This window comes from Saccostrea echinata, unplaced genomic scaffold, assembly GCF_033153115.1.
Source record: "Saccostrea echinata isolate AGI-Se365-2 ecotype Australia unplaced genomic scaffold, CSIRO_AGI_Sech_v1 ptg000064l, whole genome shotgun sequence".
In the NCBI taxonomy this organism is placed as follows: domain Eukaryota; kingdom Metazoa; phylum Mollusca; class Bivalvia; order Ostreida; family Ostreidae; genus Saccostrea; species Saccostrea echinata.
This window is the reverse complement of record NW_026889813.1, coordinates 7,053,897-7,069,780: the sequence shown is the minus strand read 5'-3', so window position 1 is coordinate 7,069,780 and position 15,884 is coordinate 7,053,897. Positions and strand designations below refer to the sequence as shown.

At 31.5% G+C, this 15,884-nt stretch overlaps 1 protein-coding gene across 1 annotated transcript; it reads left to right on the top strand.

Moving 5' to 3' along the window:
• Window positions 1-764: 764 nt before the first annotated feature.
• On the top strand, window positions 765-8,966 carry LOC133175842 (uncharacterized). The gene is made up of 10 exons (XM_061310969.1): window positions 765-823; window positions 3,052-3,153; window positions 3,275-3,323; window positions 3,878-3,943; window positions 4,290-4,364; window positions 4,571-4,609; window positions 5,374-5,421; window positions 5,637-5,699; window positions 5,866-5,914; window positions 8,071-8,966. The coding sequence occupies exons 3-9, from the start codon at window positions 3,318-3,320 to the stop codon at window positions 5,911-5,913; spliced, it is 345 nt and encodes a 114-aa protein (XP_061166953.1). The 5' UTR covers window positions 765-823; window positions 3,052-3,153; window positions 3,275-3,317; the 3' UTR covers window position 5,914; window positions 8,071-8,966.
• Window positions 8,967-15,884: the final 6,918 nt, after the last annotated feature.

Here is a 15,884-nt window from a genome sequence, read left to right as displayed (position 1 = left end):
AAAAGAAGGGGCCCATATTTTATCCACATTTAAAAAACGCTACGGAGCATGTCACGTAACTGTCTGGATCACGTGATTCGCGCATGGGCAGAACGGTGGCAGAAGTGCATTAAAATCGGAGAGGACTATTTTAAAAAATAATGAACACTTAAACCTAATTTTATTTCTTTTATGGAAATAATTCAATTAGTTCGCGAACTTTTTGATCACACATCGTACATGAATGTAAGATGAAAGATTCATAACTTAATGTATACCAGTGGCCGCAATAACTGATATCATAAAAAATATAACCTTTTCATAGCGAAATATACCCAAGTGTTTGAGAAAATTACTGTGTCCATTCATCCAAATACTGAGCATACTGACATAATTTTAAATTACAAGGGTTACCAAAATACTAGTTAATTATTAGATAGGTTGAAATAAAAATGATGAATATATCACATTCATTAAGAAAATTGCTTGATTATTTACTTTGATATTTCGTCTCACAATGACATTATTTAAATTTTTTCATTGTATCATGATTTGTATGAATACTACATGGTAGAAGGCATTTATTGATTTCAGCGTTATTAATTCAACTGAAATATAACAGTCTTGATACATATCAAGCAGGCTATAATATGCAATTATTCATTATGTTTGGTATGAAAATGAGGGATAATAACGATACACGGGTAACCCTACACTTTCGCATTCCATTCAAAGACATGCACAAGTGCAGGTCTATTTAAACATTAAGAATGACATGCATTCAGGTATTCCTCTTTCCCTAAGAGACACAGTGTGCTTATTGGAGTATGTTCTTATAAAGGAAGTAAGTGAAAATTTCTTTATATTTAATATCGTATGAAGTAATCAAAAAGAGAAAAAATTACGATCGAGACTTATTAATTTAATATTTCTTTCTTCATCATATAATTAGATGTACATAGAGAACTTAAGAGGGAAATATTCTTTTGATATTTTCGTTTTGCAAGAAATTCGAAGAAAATGAAAAAAAAATCTTCTGGGACCTATTTGGATAGTTTGAGCATAAAATGAACTTATTCTGCAAAATTGTTTAACAGCATAGAGCAAGAAACAAATTACAAAATTGCAACTTACGTGTTTATACATGTTCATACGAAGGACATGTATTCAGGTATTCCTCTCTCCCTATATTTTTTTCTACCATTAGCAGTAAAAGTATTACAATGTGTTATTCAACAGATCATAATAGCAATTGCTGTTTGGATCGATAGAGTCTAATTATAAATAAAATCAATCAGAGAGAGAAAGTCGGTCAGATGTCTGTAAAATTTTTCTCCTCCGTTTTCTTTTTGCGTGCATTTTTTAAATAAGGAATGCAAACATACAGCTATGTACAAATAATCTCGATGTTAAAAAACAAATATACTCTGGATCTATTGCACTATTTTTTTTTTCAGATACTCCTGTAATGTGTTTTCAAATTTTGACGGCTTTTGTATTGCGAATCAATCGACCAAAGTAAAGTTTAAAGTCAATGAATATCTTCCGTAGCACTTTAAAAATCCCATTACGTAATCGGAATTTTCTTCAAGTGCAGCGAGGCGTAGTCTCAACTCAAAGAACCAAAATATAGACCTTGATTATATCAACAACAATTGAATACCTGACATATAAAAAACACCACTCCATTTAATATCAAATACGTACTTGCCTGTTATACAGGTAAAATATCTCAAATTTCATTTAAAATGTTGTCAACGAGGAAGAGGAAGAGTCAAAAAGTAGGTAATAGAGATATATAGAGAATATGATTTAGGTGTCATTTTATTCCACCCGAAGGGGTTTCACTATAATAGATGTTTAAGCTATGTTTCCACACAAGGACACCTTTGTTTGCTTGCAAGTCCAAACCACCAGCTACATGTAAGGATATTTAAAAAAAAAAAATGTGCAAATCTTTGTAGTCATACGGTGTAAGAAATGTATGTAGTATTAATAAGAACATACTAGTATGATTTTTATCGGACGTTGCAATTTTCCACAGCAACCCCCGATTTAAGATGCATCAATACACCATGTTGTCTTTCACAAGTATGTACACGGCAACGGAACGAAATGTTAAGGTAACGAACAGTGATCAAGCTTAAAAGTCCATTTAAACAATACAAATTGTGAGTAGAACCAACACGGGTCTCTGAAAACAGAGGTGCGGCCAGGTGCCATGGAAGAGTCTCAAGAGTCCTTTAAACAATACAAGTTTTTAGCAGAGCCAACAACTGGCACAAGAGGTTGGGTCAGGTGTCATAGAGGAGTGAGCTTCCCTTGTCGTCCGGTTACACCCGCCGTGTGGCCCCTTAGCATGATCGGGCAATCGGAAAAAGCTGTAGGCAATTTAGTTTGAACATCATCACCAAGCAATTGACATGTATATGAAAAATATCAGTCGACATTTCGAGACAAATAGAGCAAAAGAGACGAAAATTAGACAGGGGCGAAAAAATCCCTATTTGCAGTTTTTTTTCACGAAGGAAGCTGTGAAAGATTTAAATGTTGATGGACTTAACTAGAATTTTGCTTTTGTATTAAAATTAATTCAAAGGCGTTACATTTGTAGAAAAATGCTGTATACACACTGTTTCCTTTTCATTAACATTTTCAAAGAATTTTTATGTTTATATTTTGTTAAATGTTTAAAAAAATAAATCTGGGTTCCTCCAGAATTCAACTGAATTTTTTATTTTGTCGATTTTGAAACCATGGTAGTCCGATAAAATATAATAGTTCTTCTGATATTGTGCTTCAAACACAATGCAAATCAGAATACAATGTAAGAAAAACATGGATGATATATTTAATATAGCCTTAAAAGCTTATAGATCCCTTCTTAATTAAAATACTTAAATTCCTTGTATTTATGATATGGTTATGAAACAAGCAGTTCCAGACTGTTTTGTTTTATTCCGCCTTGTCTCACAGTCTAACCCTGATCGAATACTGGTATTTGGTAGAATTTTCATTGTCTGTCTGGTGTTTCAAGCTTCCAATTAATGAATGATGTATTATAACAAATAGGAGGAAACCGAATTCAGCAAAAGATCCTTCTTGGAGAAAGACGCCAGAATCGGAACCTTGTTAGAAGACGCACCTTAAAAACTCCTTGATCTATAGAAAGAAGTACAATTCATATAATTTTCATTTTTTTTTATTTTTTAATTTTGAAAAATAACATTCAAGAATTTCCTACCCATTGATATGTGTACCTTTTCCCTAATGATTTAAAAACTCTATTTTACAGGTTGTCTTCAAGGCTGAGTAATTCAGTCAATGTTTCTTCAACTATGAGCGTAAGAATACTTTGACCATCAAAAGCTTTTTTGACAATAAAACCTAGCAACCAAAAAAAGTACTCTCATACCTTGTCATCGAGGCATTTTTTCAATGACTCTAACATCTTTAGAATATAAAATTGAAATTTGCCTTCAAATAAACATTATTTATTTAATTGTTCCTTATGCTTTTGGGCATTTGAAAAAAAAGACAAATCTTCTGTATATAAATAGCTGTAAAAAGAAACAAAGTTAAATGATAATTTTTATTTTATTTTGGTAAAATGATTGAAAACATGTGTCGTTATTGGAACCATTTTGTCGTGGTCTAAGATAAAAATTTCAAAGATACTGTTTCTACATGTATGGAATTTTTAAATTCTCAATTTATTCAGTCAATAATTTGCACGACAAAATATCAAAAATTTAATTTTTTACTTAAATATTTTTTTACTTATATTTACAATAAGTATTTTACCTCAACAAAATGCTAGACATGAAGCAGATTGATTTTTAACGAAATGATATGAACTTTTGATTCGTAGATATCTACGAAATTATATTCATTCTAGAAGACCTATGCTTTTTTGCCTGAACTGAAAAAAGTTGTGAAAGGTAGAATCAACCTGGACGAAGGCGTATGTATATAATTTTATGTTTAATAAGGTTATATTTTATAATTGTATTTACTTATGTATTCAGTCAATAACCATTGATTAAAATACATTTCTTACAAAGTAGAAAGATTTTTTTCATATCAGATATGCGTGTTGTTGCTATTAAATGAGTTTTTTTTTTTTATTTTAATAAAAAAAATACATCTAATATTATACAGTGTTGATCCTTTGGTGCCTTTAAAAACTCAAAGAAATTTGCTGTTTTTCTTTCTTTCTTTGACATTCTGAGTTCGTTTCAACACACCTTGAATAATACATTTCTCGGTTATTTCAAGAAATTGAGAAAGTGATTCTATTATCCAAATAGTCTTTACAGAAAAAAGATGCCATCAGTGCCTCTGATGCCTCTCATGAATCAACACATAAAACGGACGGTCAAAAAGTTAGTATATATATATATATATATATATATATATATATATATATATATATATATATATATATATATATATATATATATATATATATATATATATATATATACTTTTTGGAGCATTAAAAGAATTTAGACATCAGGCATAAGATCTCGTGAGCTACATGTATCTTTGGTAAGAAATTTCTAATATGGAACTGGAATTTTATTTTTAGCCAACAGTGTCAGCAAATCCAAATTTTAAAGCAACTAATGTAAGTAGTGATATATTATACATCGATACTCAGTGTTCGAAATTAAATACATTCCAGCAAAATGTGTTCATACAAATCATGACACTATCAGTGAATTATTTTTTGAACATTCTTGGAAGGAGTGTTGTTTATTGTGCCAGCACCTACTTTGGTGCAGACTCCTTGCACTTATCGTAGATTCTCATCCAAAAGATTCAAGGCATGTAAATCTAATGTGATGTATTTATTTGGGCAAATAAAAATGGCGTCAAGGACTTATCTCTAAGTCTACTGCCCGTCCTAACTTTAGGCTAAATCTCCTCCATTGAATCTATACGTACAGGTCTGTCAAAACCATAAAATTTCTTGGAAGTCGCTACTTGCTTGGATATTTAAATGGAATTTGTTTAGATTATCTAGAGGATTCTGGATGTGCAGGTACACTCTCATTTGGCATTCCATTGGTCCTTTTAGTAGGCGAAGGCAACTAACACCCAAAATTTATTATAAGATAGTCCTAAAATACCATGTGATTTGACCTTAATTTCATATAATACTTAAAATATGTCCTAATGTTCGATCAGTTAATTAAATTGAATGCCTTAGGATTAGATGTCAAAAAGAGTAGTTTGATAGATTAGTCCTTAGAGCTCTTCGTATGCATCGCAAACTTTCCTGACTATTCACAGATTTTTTAAAGCAAGTTGTATAATGAATTACAAAGATAAATCAAAGTATTAAAGATATACAAGTGTATCTAAAAAAGAGTATTTTTATTATTTTAGATCAGTTACGAGCCTTACGTTCCAGATCCGGATTATCCTGGAGCTAGAGTGAGTAAAATTAATCATTCTTCTTATTTAACATAAAATTAAAGATTGGAATTCATATAACAAACGTCTTATAATTGGTATGCTGACATGCGCAGATTACTGTATTCTGCAAAAAGAAAAATCAGAATTCAAATTTCTCAGCTAATACATTTATTGTATTTATTAACATTCTTGACTATAAAAATATTTCATTCAACTTTTAAAATTCGTTGTAGGAATTTTATAAAAAAGATCAATTACGTGAAAAATCAAGGGCCATCGGAAGAAATAAAAACTTTGTAAGTTTATATCGATTTGACTTTTTGGTATTTATATTCTTTAAATGGAGTTTGCAGATAAACATTTGCAAACAGAGCATGACAAACTTTTCCCATAATCAATATTGACATTATGAAAAATAATGTGATTTCATCCTTTATATGCATTTTGTTTTTTTCACATTAGACCAGAATTCCTTCCTCTGAATCGCCGGAGCCAGATCCAGATTATTAAGGTATGGAAGCAAGATTGCATGATAGTTTTCAAGAAAAATAAAAATATGCTATCTATATTGTAACGTTGATGTCACAAAATATAAAATTACCTTATTTTGCCATTCTTCATCAGTTGATAGAAAAAAAGAATAATAGTTAGAAATATTTAAAAAATTTAAACAACGCAAGTGACTCAAATTGAAAATTTCCTATTATTTATGGCAAATCTGTATAAATGCTCTAATTTGGTCAACTCAAAAATTCGAGGAATAATTGCATAAAACAGAATATAAAGTAATTATTAGCAGTTGATCAGTTAAAAAAAATATTTTGTTTAAAAAAAACTGAACCAAATACATCAAAACCTGCAAAATCAATGTAACTAGAGACGATTTAAATTATTAAATTATATTAGTCGTAGTCGTTTTAATAACTTGTAGACTTATTGGGTTGCTTTAGGCTACAATTTTTCTACAGACTTCCCATTCAGAGTAATGGTGTTGTCAATGTAGAACTAGTTTTTACGTCACCTGAGTCACTCAGGTGACCTATATTGCTATCTGATTTTCTCCGTCGTCATCCGTCGTAAACTTTTGAACATTTTCAGCTTCTTCTCTTGAACTGCTGAACCAATTTCAGCCAATTTTGGCATATAGCATCAGTTGGTGAAGGGGTACAGAAATTGTGAGTTTCATGGTCACTGCCCCCTAGGACCTGACGGGAGGGTGGATAAAACCATCAAAATTAGTGTCATCTTTAAAAATCTTCTTGTTTAGTCCCGGACATCAAGAAATAAGAATGTTAGTATGATGTAATTAGCAATAAGCCTTTACCAAAATGTTGAATTCATGGCCCCAGGGTCAGGGGTTCTGAAATTAGAGCGGGGCTCTATTGATCGTATAGCGAAAGTGCATAAATTCTTTAAAAATCTCCTCTCCCTCTGAATATTTGGCAGATAAATTACATGTGTGTGCATGGTTATGATGAGCAAGGGTACCTCTTCCAAACTTGTGAAATTTGTGGCCCCAGAGTCAGGAGTTCTGGAGTTAGGGTGAGGTTCTTATGATCATATTGTGAAAATTCAAATTTTTTTAAAAAGATCTTCTTCTCTCCCCCTGTATATTTAGAAGATAAACTAGGTGCCTTGTTATGATGAGCAAGGATGCCTCTTCCAAAATTGTGAAATCTGTGACCACAGGGTCGTTAGGGCGGGCTCTAATGATTATATAGTGAAAATGCATAAATTCTTTAGCAATATTCTTATTTAGAAGATAAACTAGGTGCCTTGTTATGATGAGCAAGAATGCCTCTTCCAAAATTGTGAAATCTGTGGCCCCAGGCTCTGGCGTAATGATCATATAGTGAAACTGTATAAATTCTTTGAAAATCTTCTGTTCCTGGGTATTAGGCAAACAATCAAACTAAATGTGCCTCTTCAAAAATTGAGAGATCAATGTGAGAGGGAATGCAATTGGTATTCTAACAGTGTTGAAGCATTTTTGTTAATTTAAGTCAGGATGGTGAGAGTGATAAATGGGGGGGGGGGGTAAATAAAGTAAAATAGATCCGTTTTAACATGTGCTACTGAGTAATAGACGAATTATTTTGTTGATACCTGATCATCTGATTTCTCTTCCTTTTTGGTAATATAGCTTCGATCATCTATCAGTTTATTTTTGTTTTATTTTATACTTCTGTAGATCCTTAACAATGTTGTATTATACTCAGGTGACTGTTAAGGCCCTTGGGCCTGTTATTTTTCGTTGAAATATAACCTTAGGAAATCATTTGTATTTTTTTAGCGCAATTTTGCTAATAAACCAAATTAGTATATATTTTTAAGGACAAAAAAATGCTCGGAAGCTATTACCAGGCAAAATAATCTATTTTTTCTTTCAAACACCCAAACTAAAATACTCTAAAATAAAATGGAGTGATTATCATAATGAGAGCAAAGCAATAAAACATTATCTAACTACAGCAATTGAATTAAAACTTAACTCTCTCTCTCGTTTTGTAAAATATAAAGACTAGGCTATCCATCTAACCGACCTGAAAATATCTTTATTTCCAACACTATCATGTACATATTCTTTAATCACATTTCATTTATATCGTTTCGATCAATTTCACCCACTAAGACTAGATTTATGGTAGGAATTAATTTTTTTTAAAGGGACTTCTGATAATTACTACAGACACAATGGTGAAATGGTGAAAAAAAAGACACCAGATCGCTTTGTACCTTCAGAAAATTGCTGATGGCAATGGTAGATAGTGGACAGAAATTAACTTGTGATTCTTTTGTTTCTGATGCTAATTAAACAACAAATATCTAGTCGAGATATTTCATTGAACGTGCCAACATACTCTCTCTCTCTCTAATATAGAGAAAAACCAGTGTTTCGTTAACGTGTAAGACATCGTAGTCACGTGCTAAATGACGATTATTCAGGGTGACATCACCCTTGTTGACATGTACATGTAAATATACTCACCAGTCGTATTATTGAGTTCAATTGTTAGAAGCTTTTATTAAAAGCACACGACTCAAACTTACGTCTCCTGTAAAAATTCAGTTGATTTAGTTGGATAAAATGGTTCACAAAAAGGTATTCGTGCACTGACTCAGCCACAGGAATTTTTATTTCAACTGGAGAAATCCGTCATCGAAACTTCCCAGAACGAGATTCAACAATTATAGCTATGGAACCTACTCCACGACGAATAAGGCAAACTGTCTTGTTTGAAGCTCAGGTGATTCAGATTTTGCAACCTTTTCTGTCACAGAAAAAATAAATCATGGGTTATGTTGTACAATAGAGCAAGAAAAGAAACCTTCCAAGAATCGTGTACTGTGATGTACTTTACATTGGGAGGAGCAGTGGACAAGTTGATACAAATAATATCTAGTCTCGTAAGAAATATAATGGCAAAATGATTTGTAAAACTTTCAGTTTTGCTGTTAAATTTTGCGATAATAAACATCGTGTTTTCTTCGCTTTCATGAACTTCATGACCTCTGTCATGAACTTTATTTTTGTTTGATTTTTGAAATTTACAGAGTAGTTTTGAGGTATTCATAATTAAATGTGTTTGTATTGTTTTTAATTTATATGATCTTTTTTATGTTTTAACGTTAAGTTTTCCTTTTTTCAAAGTCAAGACAAATAAATTAAGATTTTTAACATGTTCAAATCAGCCCTGTATGTGGTTAATAGACGTAATCATGAGCTTTTTTTGACGTGGAAAATCAGATAGAGGAAATGAATATTGTGAGGGGAAGAAATCAATTTTAACTGTACAATTGCTATATATATATTTTTACAAAATTATAAAGGGTAATTGTTTTTAGTGAAATTGGGCCAAAACAATTTACATTTTGGTGTTCCTGGTGTATTGCAAATGTATGTACATGTAGTTTCTATTGTGTATTCTAACGCGCAGTGATAAGGTTTCGTGTATGTTAATGGGATATGAATGTTGTAGATTTCCAATGGATTTCATAAAGAAAAATACATTGAATGTAAATATTGATATTTGACTCTGAAATTTTTATATGCAATTATTTTTAGCTATTTTTTAAATATAAAATATTGAATTAATTTGTGTGTGTGTGTATGTGTTTTATTTACTTGATATATTATCTAACAACACTCTACAAGAGAGATTTCATCGAATAAATTGAAAGTGATGGATAGAGAAATTAATGGACTGATGCTTCCATGGCACCAAAAAGGAACAAAACAAATTACAGAATCTATACATTTCTTAACCAAACTTGGCACAAAACCTATATGGGTTAAGGTTCAAATATCTCTTAAAGAAGGCCCATGACTTCTTAAGAGAGATGATAATTACTACTGTATATGCTACAAGACGTTCGTGGGCCTTAACGGTCACCTCGGTATCATCAGTCATTAGGTTATGCCCACTTTAGGCCAAAAGGGAACTAATCTAGACTCGTATATGTGACATAAATTGAAAGTTTCGTGGGGACTCTATTATCATAATTCACATTCATCAGCTTGTCATCATGAAGTTCAGAAGTAAAATTTAGAGGACTAGTTGTTCATTATAATCTTGCAGTTTGCCTGCTAAATGTCCATAATTGATGAAGAAGATTTTCAAAGACGTTAATTATTTTCTAAGCCCCACCCTTGGACCTGAACTATGGGCCATGGATTTTACAATTTTATATAGAGGGAAAGCAGTTCATAATAATAACGCAAACATTTTATCTGTTATATGCCCATGCGTAGATAAGAAGAACTTCAAAGGTGACCGAGTTGCATATTATAGCTCCACTCTGGAGTCTAAAAGCTGGATCCTTGGGCATTAATTGTATACATGAGTAATTCATTGATGGAGTTCAGTATATACCCCTTGTTATACTTGCATACAGTTTTATTTATATGCTGTATGTCAGTGAGTATAAGGAGGATTTTCAAAGTTGTAATGTATATGTTCTATATATGAACAACGTAGCCTCACTTTGGGATCTGAAAAATGGATGGTGGGACATGAATTTTATAGTTGTGTTCATTGTAATCATATTTCTATAAACAGTTTGTCTGCTAAATGTTCAAGAGTTGAGAAAAACATTTTCAAAGATGTAATGTATTTTCAAAATATGACAAACTAACCTCCTCCCTAGCAGACCCGTAAAACGCAAGGGGTGCACCCCTTTTTTCTGTGTATCGTCTTTTGCTGTAGTTTTAATGTGTAATTTTTTATAAAGATGCTGTCCCCACTCCACCCCCAGTTTTTCCACCATTTGGGGGAAAAATGTATCAAAAAAGTTAGAGAAATGTCCAACCATCTTCCCAACTCCCGAAATTTTAATAGTATTTTCGAGTTTAGGCAGTTTACGGATTTTTGCGGGTCCCCCCCCCCCCCCATAACTTTTAAAACGGTTGCTACTGGCCTGTCTAGGGTCTGAAGATCGACGCAGGGCATATGAATTTAACAATTTTGGTAAAAGGTTGAGTTCTCATCATAATCATGCAAACTATTCCATAAGGATATTATCAAAGTTTTAATGAATTTTTCAATGAACCATATTTTTGTAAATATCACATGATTATAGGAAGTAAAATGGACTTTGACTGACCAAGTTCGTAAACAATCATCCAATGCGGTTGGTCACTATTACTGTTTATTATACTTTCATGTTAAATACTAAAATCTGATTGGTTTAGACGCATTTAACAATCCGTAATGTTACCCTCAGCGTTAGCAACACACTTGACAACGGGTAACATTACGAAAATATCACATGCGTTCAAATCATGCGCATACGGTTCACCGTAGAATTCTCAAAGCGTCGGTTGTGCGTTTGAAAGAAGCCGAATAAACGACGTCAATAAAAGCTTGCGTCCGATGTAGCTTACTTGAAAACAACAAACGACAGACGAAACATCCCTGCGAGTGCAAACTTTAGATGACAAAGGACTTTTTGATAGCAAACAAACAATAAAGAGGTTGGTTAATCTTTTCCGAAGCTTTCTTATTGAGAAAAATAGAAGCGGGGAGTTTGAAAGCTTTCTAAGCGTGAACTTAACGACGATCTCCGAATTTTTTTATGACACCCGAAATCAATAAGACATTCAGTATAATAAAATAAATAGTGCACGTTTTTGAGGGTAACAGTTGAAATTGACACCCCTCGGAAAACCATTGTCAACCTCCGCTGACGCGTCGGTTGACAATGGTTTTCCTTGGGGTGTCAATTTCAACTGTTACCCTCAAAAACGTGCACTATTTATATAATATAAATCAGTGGTATTGTTGGTTCTGTGTAACATATTGCATATTATTGAAACCGTACATCCAATCAGTAATAAACTTCACCGACGCTTGACCAAAAACTGACACGCTAAAATTGGAATGATTAGTGGGCGTTTACCATGAAGCATTTTAGTATTTTCAAGCTATTTTCTGATGTCTGCTTTCAAATATTCGATTGCCTAATATTAAAGAATCCTTTTCAGAAATAACAAGATTTATTTTTTTTTTTATCAGAAAGAGGGATTTGTGATAGCAAATATTCTATTTTACATCAGAAAAACATTTTTGTATGTATAATTCGAATTCCTAATATCATAAAAAAATCTTTTTGTGGGATCAGAAATTCAGAATTATTTTTGATTACAGTACTTCTTGAGTAATTTTCAAAATTTCTACCAGAGATAATCCTCATCTTTTTTAAGTGAACTAGGTTGAAGTTTTCAAAAAGACTCTTACTGAATGCATTGTAGGAACCCAATTTTCCTCAAGTGGTAATGAATCTCGTCTCATGATTTTTAATGAAACCCAAGAAGGCCTCAAGACTTACTTGGAAATAGGAGACTTTAGTTAATTGTCAGTTTGTAAATGCACATATGTGACTATGCATATCTTTATATGTCCTGGCCATGAAATGGCCTGACATAATAGTATTCATCCAATCTTACATCTTTCTATCCCTCATTCTCTCATTCCATTATTCCTTCATTCTGTCATTCGTTATGTCTAAGTTTTGGATTTGTTTTTTGATAAACATGCTAATAGGTAAATAATGAGCTTTTTAATATATCGTTATTATTCCTTTATAAATTTGTAAAGTTGAAATGTCTTTTTGTCCATTTTTGCCCCGCCATCTATGCTATTATTGTTTGTATTTTACTTATAAAATACATTTCTTTCGGAAAATCATAAATTTTATATGAGTGAGGGTTTATGAACTTTTAAATGATTTAAGAGATTTTTCTTTAAGGACTAATGACCCTCTGCTCTAAATTTCACACTTTTTTTTAAAACTTCCAACATTGATTTTCATCAAGAACTATAGCATCAGCTTCAAATGGAAAACAGTATGATGTTTGAAGCGCTGCTTATTTTTTCAGAAATGATTTTTATGTCGGATCTTGATATGAAGAAAGAGTAATGATTTAATATCACAACATAAAATTAAAAATATGAGGTGTATATGAAAATAATATTTAGTATCATACCTATTAAATTCATATTAGAAAACATAAAAAAGCGCTGATTTTTTTTTTTTTTTTTTTTTTTTTTTTTTTTTTTTTGGTTAAATATAACAAAACAATTTGAAAAGTATAGGCAAAGGAAATAGAAGGTAATGTTTCCACCATAGGTCAGGTTTGATCGAATTGACTACTCCAAGGTCTCGATAATGAAACTCTGATAATGAAAACTATGAGTAGCATTCGTATTTTTTACTTGGAAAGTTATCTCTCTTATCAGGGGTCGGTCCCCTTAAGGGACCACCATTACAGATACATTTCTTAATACGTCTATAGGGTAAGAAAGACAACTCTTTTTCTCTCTAACTCCTATTGAATGATGACGTGACTTACAGAATGATACTTATATAAAGAATTGACGTATACAGTATATGTTACTGAGAATGGAATGTAGAACAAACATAATAATTGTTCAGATACAGTCTTATAATATCTCAGATCAGATCCTTTAAAAACAAACAAATCTTTTAGTGCCAAAACATCAAAATTAATGGGGAAGTATCATCGAAAAATTGCTACACAATTCTCTAGATTTCTTTCTCCTTTTTTACAGAAAAAAATTACTGTAGCGGAATGACTTTTAAAAAATAAAGTTTATTTCCCTGATTGATAGACTGAGAATCCATGATGAGAAAATATCTATCTAGTTATTGCAGGGTGTTTACATATTTCTATAATGTTCTTCTGATGATGCTGTTAATTGACATCACAATAGATAAATTTTTCATGTTCTTATATGCTACAACATTTACCTACTCTTTATTTTATGAATTAACAAAAACTACATCAAATTTAAGAGAAATGAAGTGACGAAGTTAAACATTTAGCAAATTAGGATTATTTTAAGGCTACTTAATATTGCAATAATCAAACCTTTTTTTTTTAATTCATAAAAATAGATATTAAATTTATGTTTATATAAGTAAAACGAATATGTTTAGTCAAATATTTTTTATTCAAGAATTCTCAATAATGTCCTCTAAAATGATTTTAAAAAATGTATCGGTTAAGTAGGGGAATGACAAAAGGTATAAACATAAATCTTGATAAACAAAGATTTCGGTATTTAAAAAAACCTAGAAGAAATAGATGAAACTTGCTGGATGACCATCCTACTGCGTAATGTAACACTATCTTTTCCATCCTACTCATATCTGAATTTCTATTGCCTTGTATTGCTTCCATTTAAGGTAGGTAAGGGGTTTTAGAAATGTCTGTCGATCAAGTTTTTTTTTTAAATTTAAACAACTAAAACAACTCATAAGCTAACGAAAAAAGCCCATACAAGACATATTTTTTCAAATAAATAGTTTTCCTATGACATATTTTTCCTAGGGGTTATTCCCCTTGGCCGCCATCTTGTAGGTCAATGAAGTGAATTTTCCTCTTTGAGCAACTAATTTTAAAGATGCATGCCAAAAATATATTGGAAAAAATATTAACAATATTGAAATTATGAATTAAAAGAAACTTTAACAAACATATATTCAGAAGAAAAACAGTGTTATCTTCACCTCAGTGCCCAGTATAACAAATTGAACTTGGTTGAATAATGAAGGGATCTGGGGATGTTGACCTACAATATGGCGGCCATGGGAAATAACTCTTGCTTAAATCACCTTAATGGAAAACCATCTTATGTTCAGAGTTTATACCTCTCAAAATTCAACAGATGGTCGAACAATTAAGGCGAGAAAAATGTCTATGATTCGACAATTACGAAAATAAAAAATTACACATTTCTATTATGACACAATTTTCGTTGATATTTCAGTTAATGTGTACTTTATGAAAACTGAGTTTCCAGAATTTGCAGAAATTTGATAAGTGTTAAAACTAACCGTCTATATGAAATAGTATGCACACACCAAAGAGGGCAAAAATGATCATTTCTTCACACTATATCATAATTTTTCTTTATAAGTGGGTCTTAAATTCGCTCCAATATTTTTAAAATACATGTATATCTTCAAAGTATGTTTAAAAACATCCTTTTTCTGTTTAACAAATTTATGCATGGAGCAATGACCCACTCTACCTAGAAATACACTTCTGACACTTGTACCTTTCCGAAATGGACCTACCTGCCTGATTAGCTGGTTAGCCTGTCAGTATCTAAGACACCCCCCCCCCCCCCGATACTCAGGATTTTTATCGCTTGGGTTCAAATTAAAAAAAAATTCTCATTTGTTTTTAACCATAGAATAATTTTGGCCGAGAGAATTTTCCACAGAAAAGTTTTGTTTGTCATAATTTCATATTATATACGTAATGTTATGGACCAAATGGCCGACAATATTTTAAAAATTTCGACAAGCAGAGGACAGAAATTACAGATCACATATATTTGCACGCTAAATTCACTTAAATGAGCTTAGCATAGTTTTCCAGTTGATAAACTAGGTTTATTAATAATTCACATTTGTTAACATTTGATGATCATAGTTTCACTTATATATTTTACACATTTTTTTTTTATATCTGCAGTTTAGAGTTGTTAACCATAGTTTCTGTAATTATCTGAAGAAAAAAAACAAAGTAATAATTGTTTTCACTGTTAAGTATAGTTTATATTCGTGAAACAAAGATTGAAGCGTATACAGTGGTTTGCAGATGTAAAATCGAAATTAATGCCGTTAAAAAACATTTACTCTTCATAAATTATAGTTTACAATTGATAAACTTAGTTTTTCGACTAGTAAACCATGTTTCGCTCATTTTTGTGAATTTAGCTTGCCATACACATCACGTTATGCAACCGCACGAACATGTTTATTAAACACCATTCACTACCCATGAATATTTCCTTTACATGTAATTGTAGCTAATACTTTCTTTTACCCAGCTATAAACCATAATAGACAAGATGCAACAAAAAACAAATAAAAGTTGTTTATTTTTCGGTATATAAAAAAAAAAACTTTGCAAGTTTCTACAATCATATAATATAACACGCTCTTCT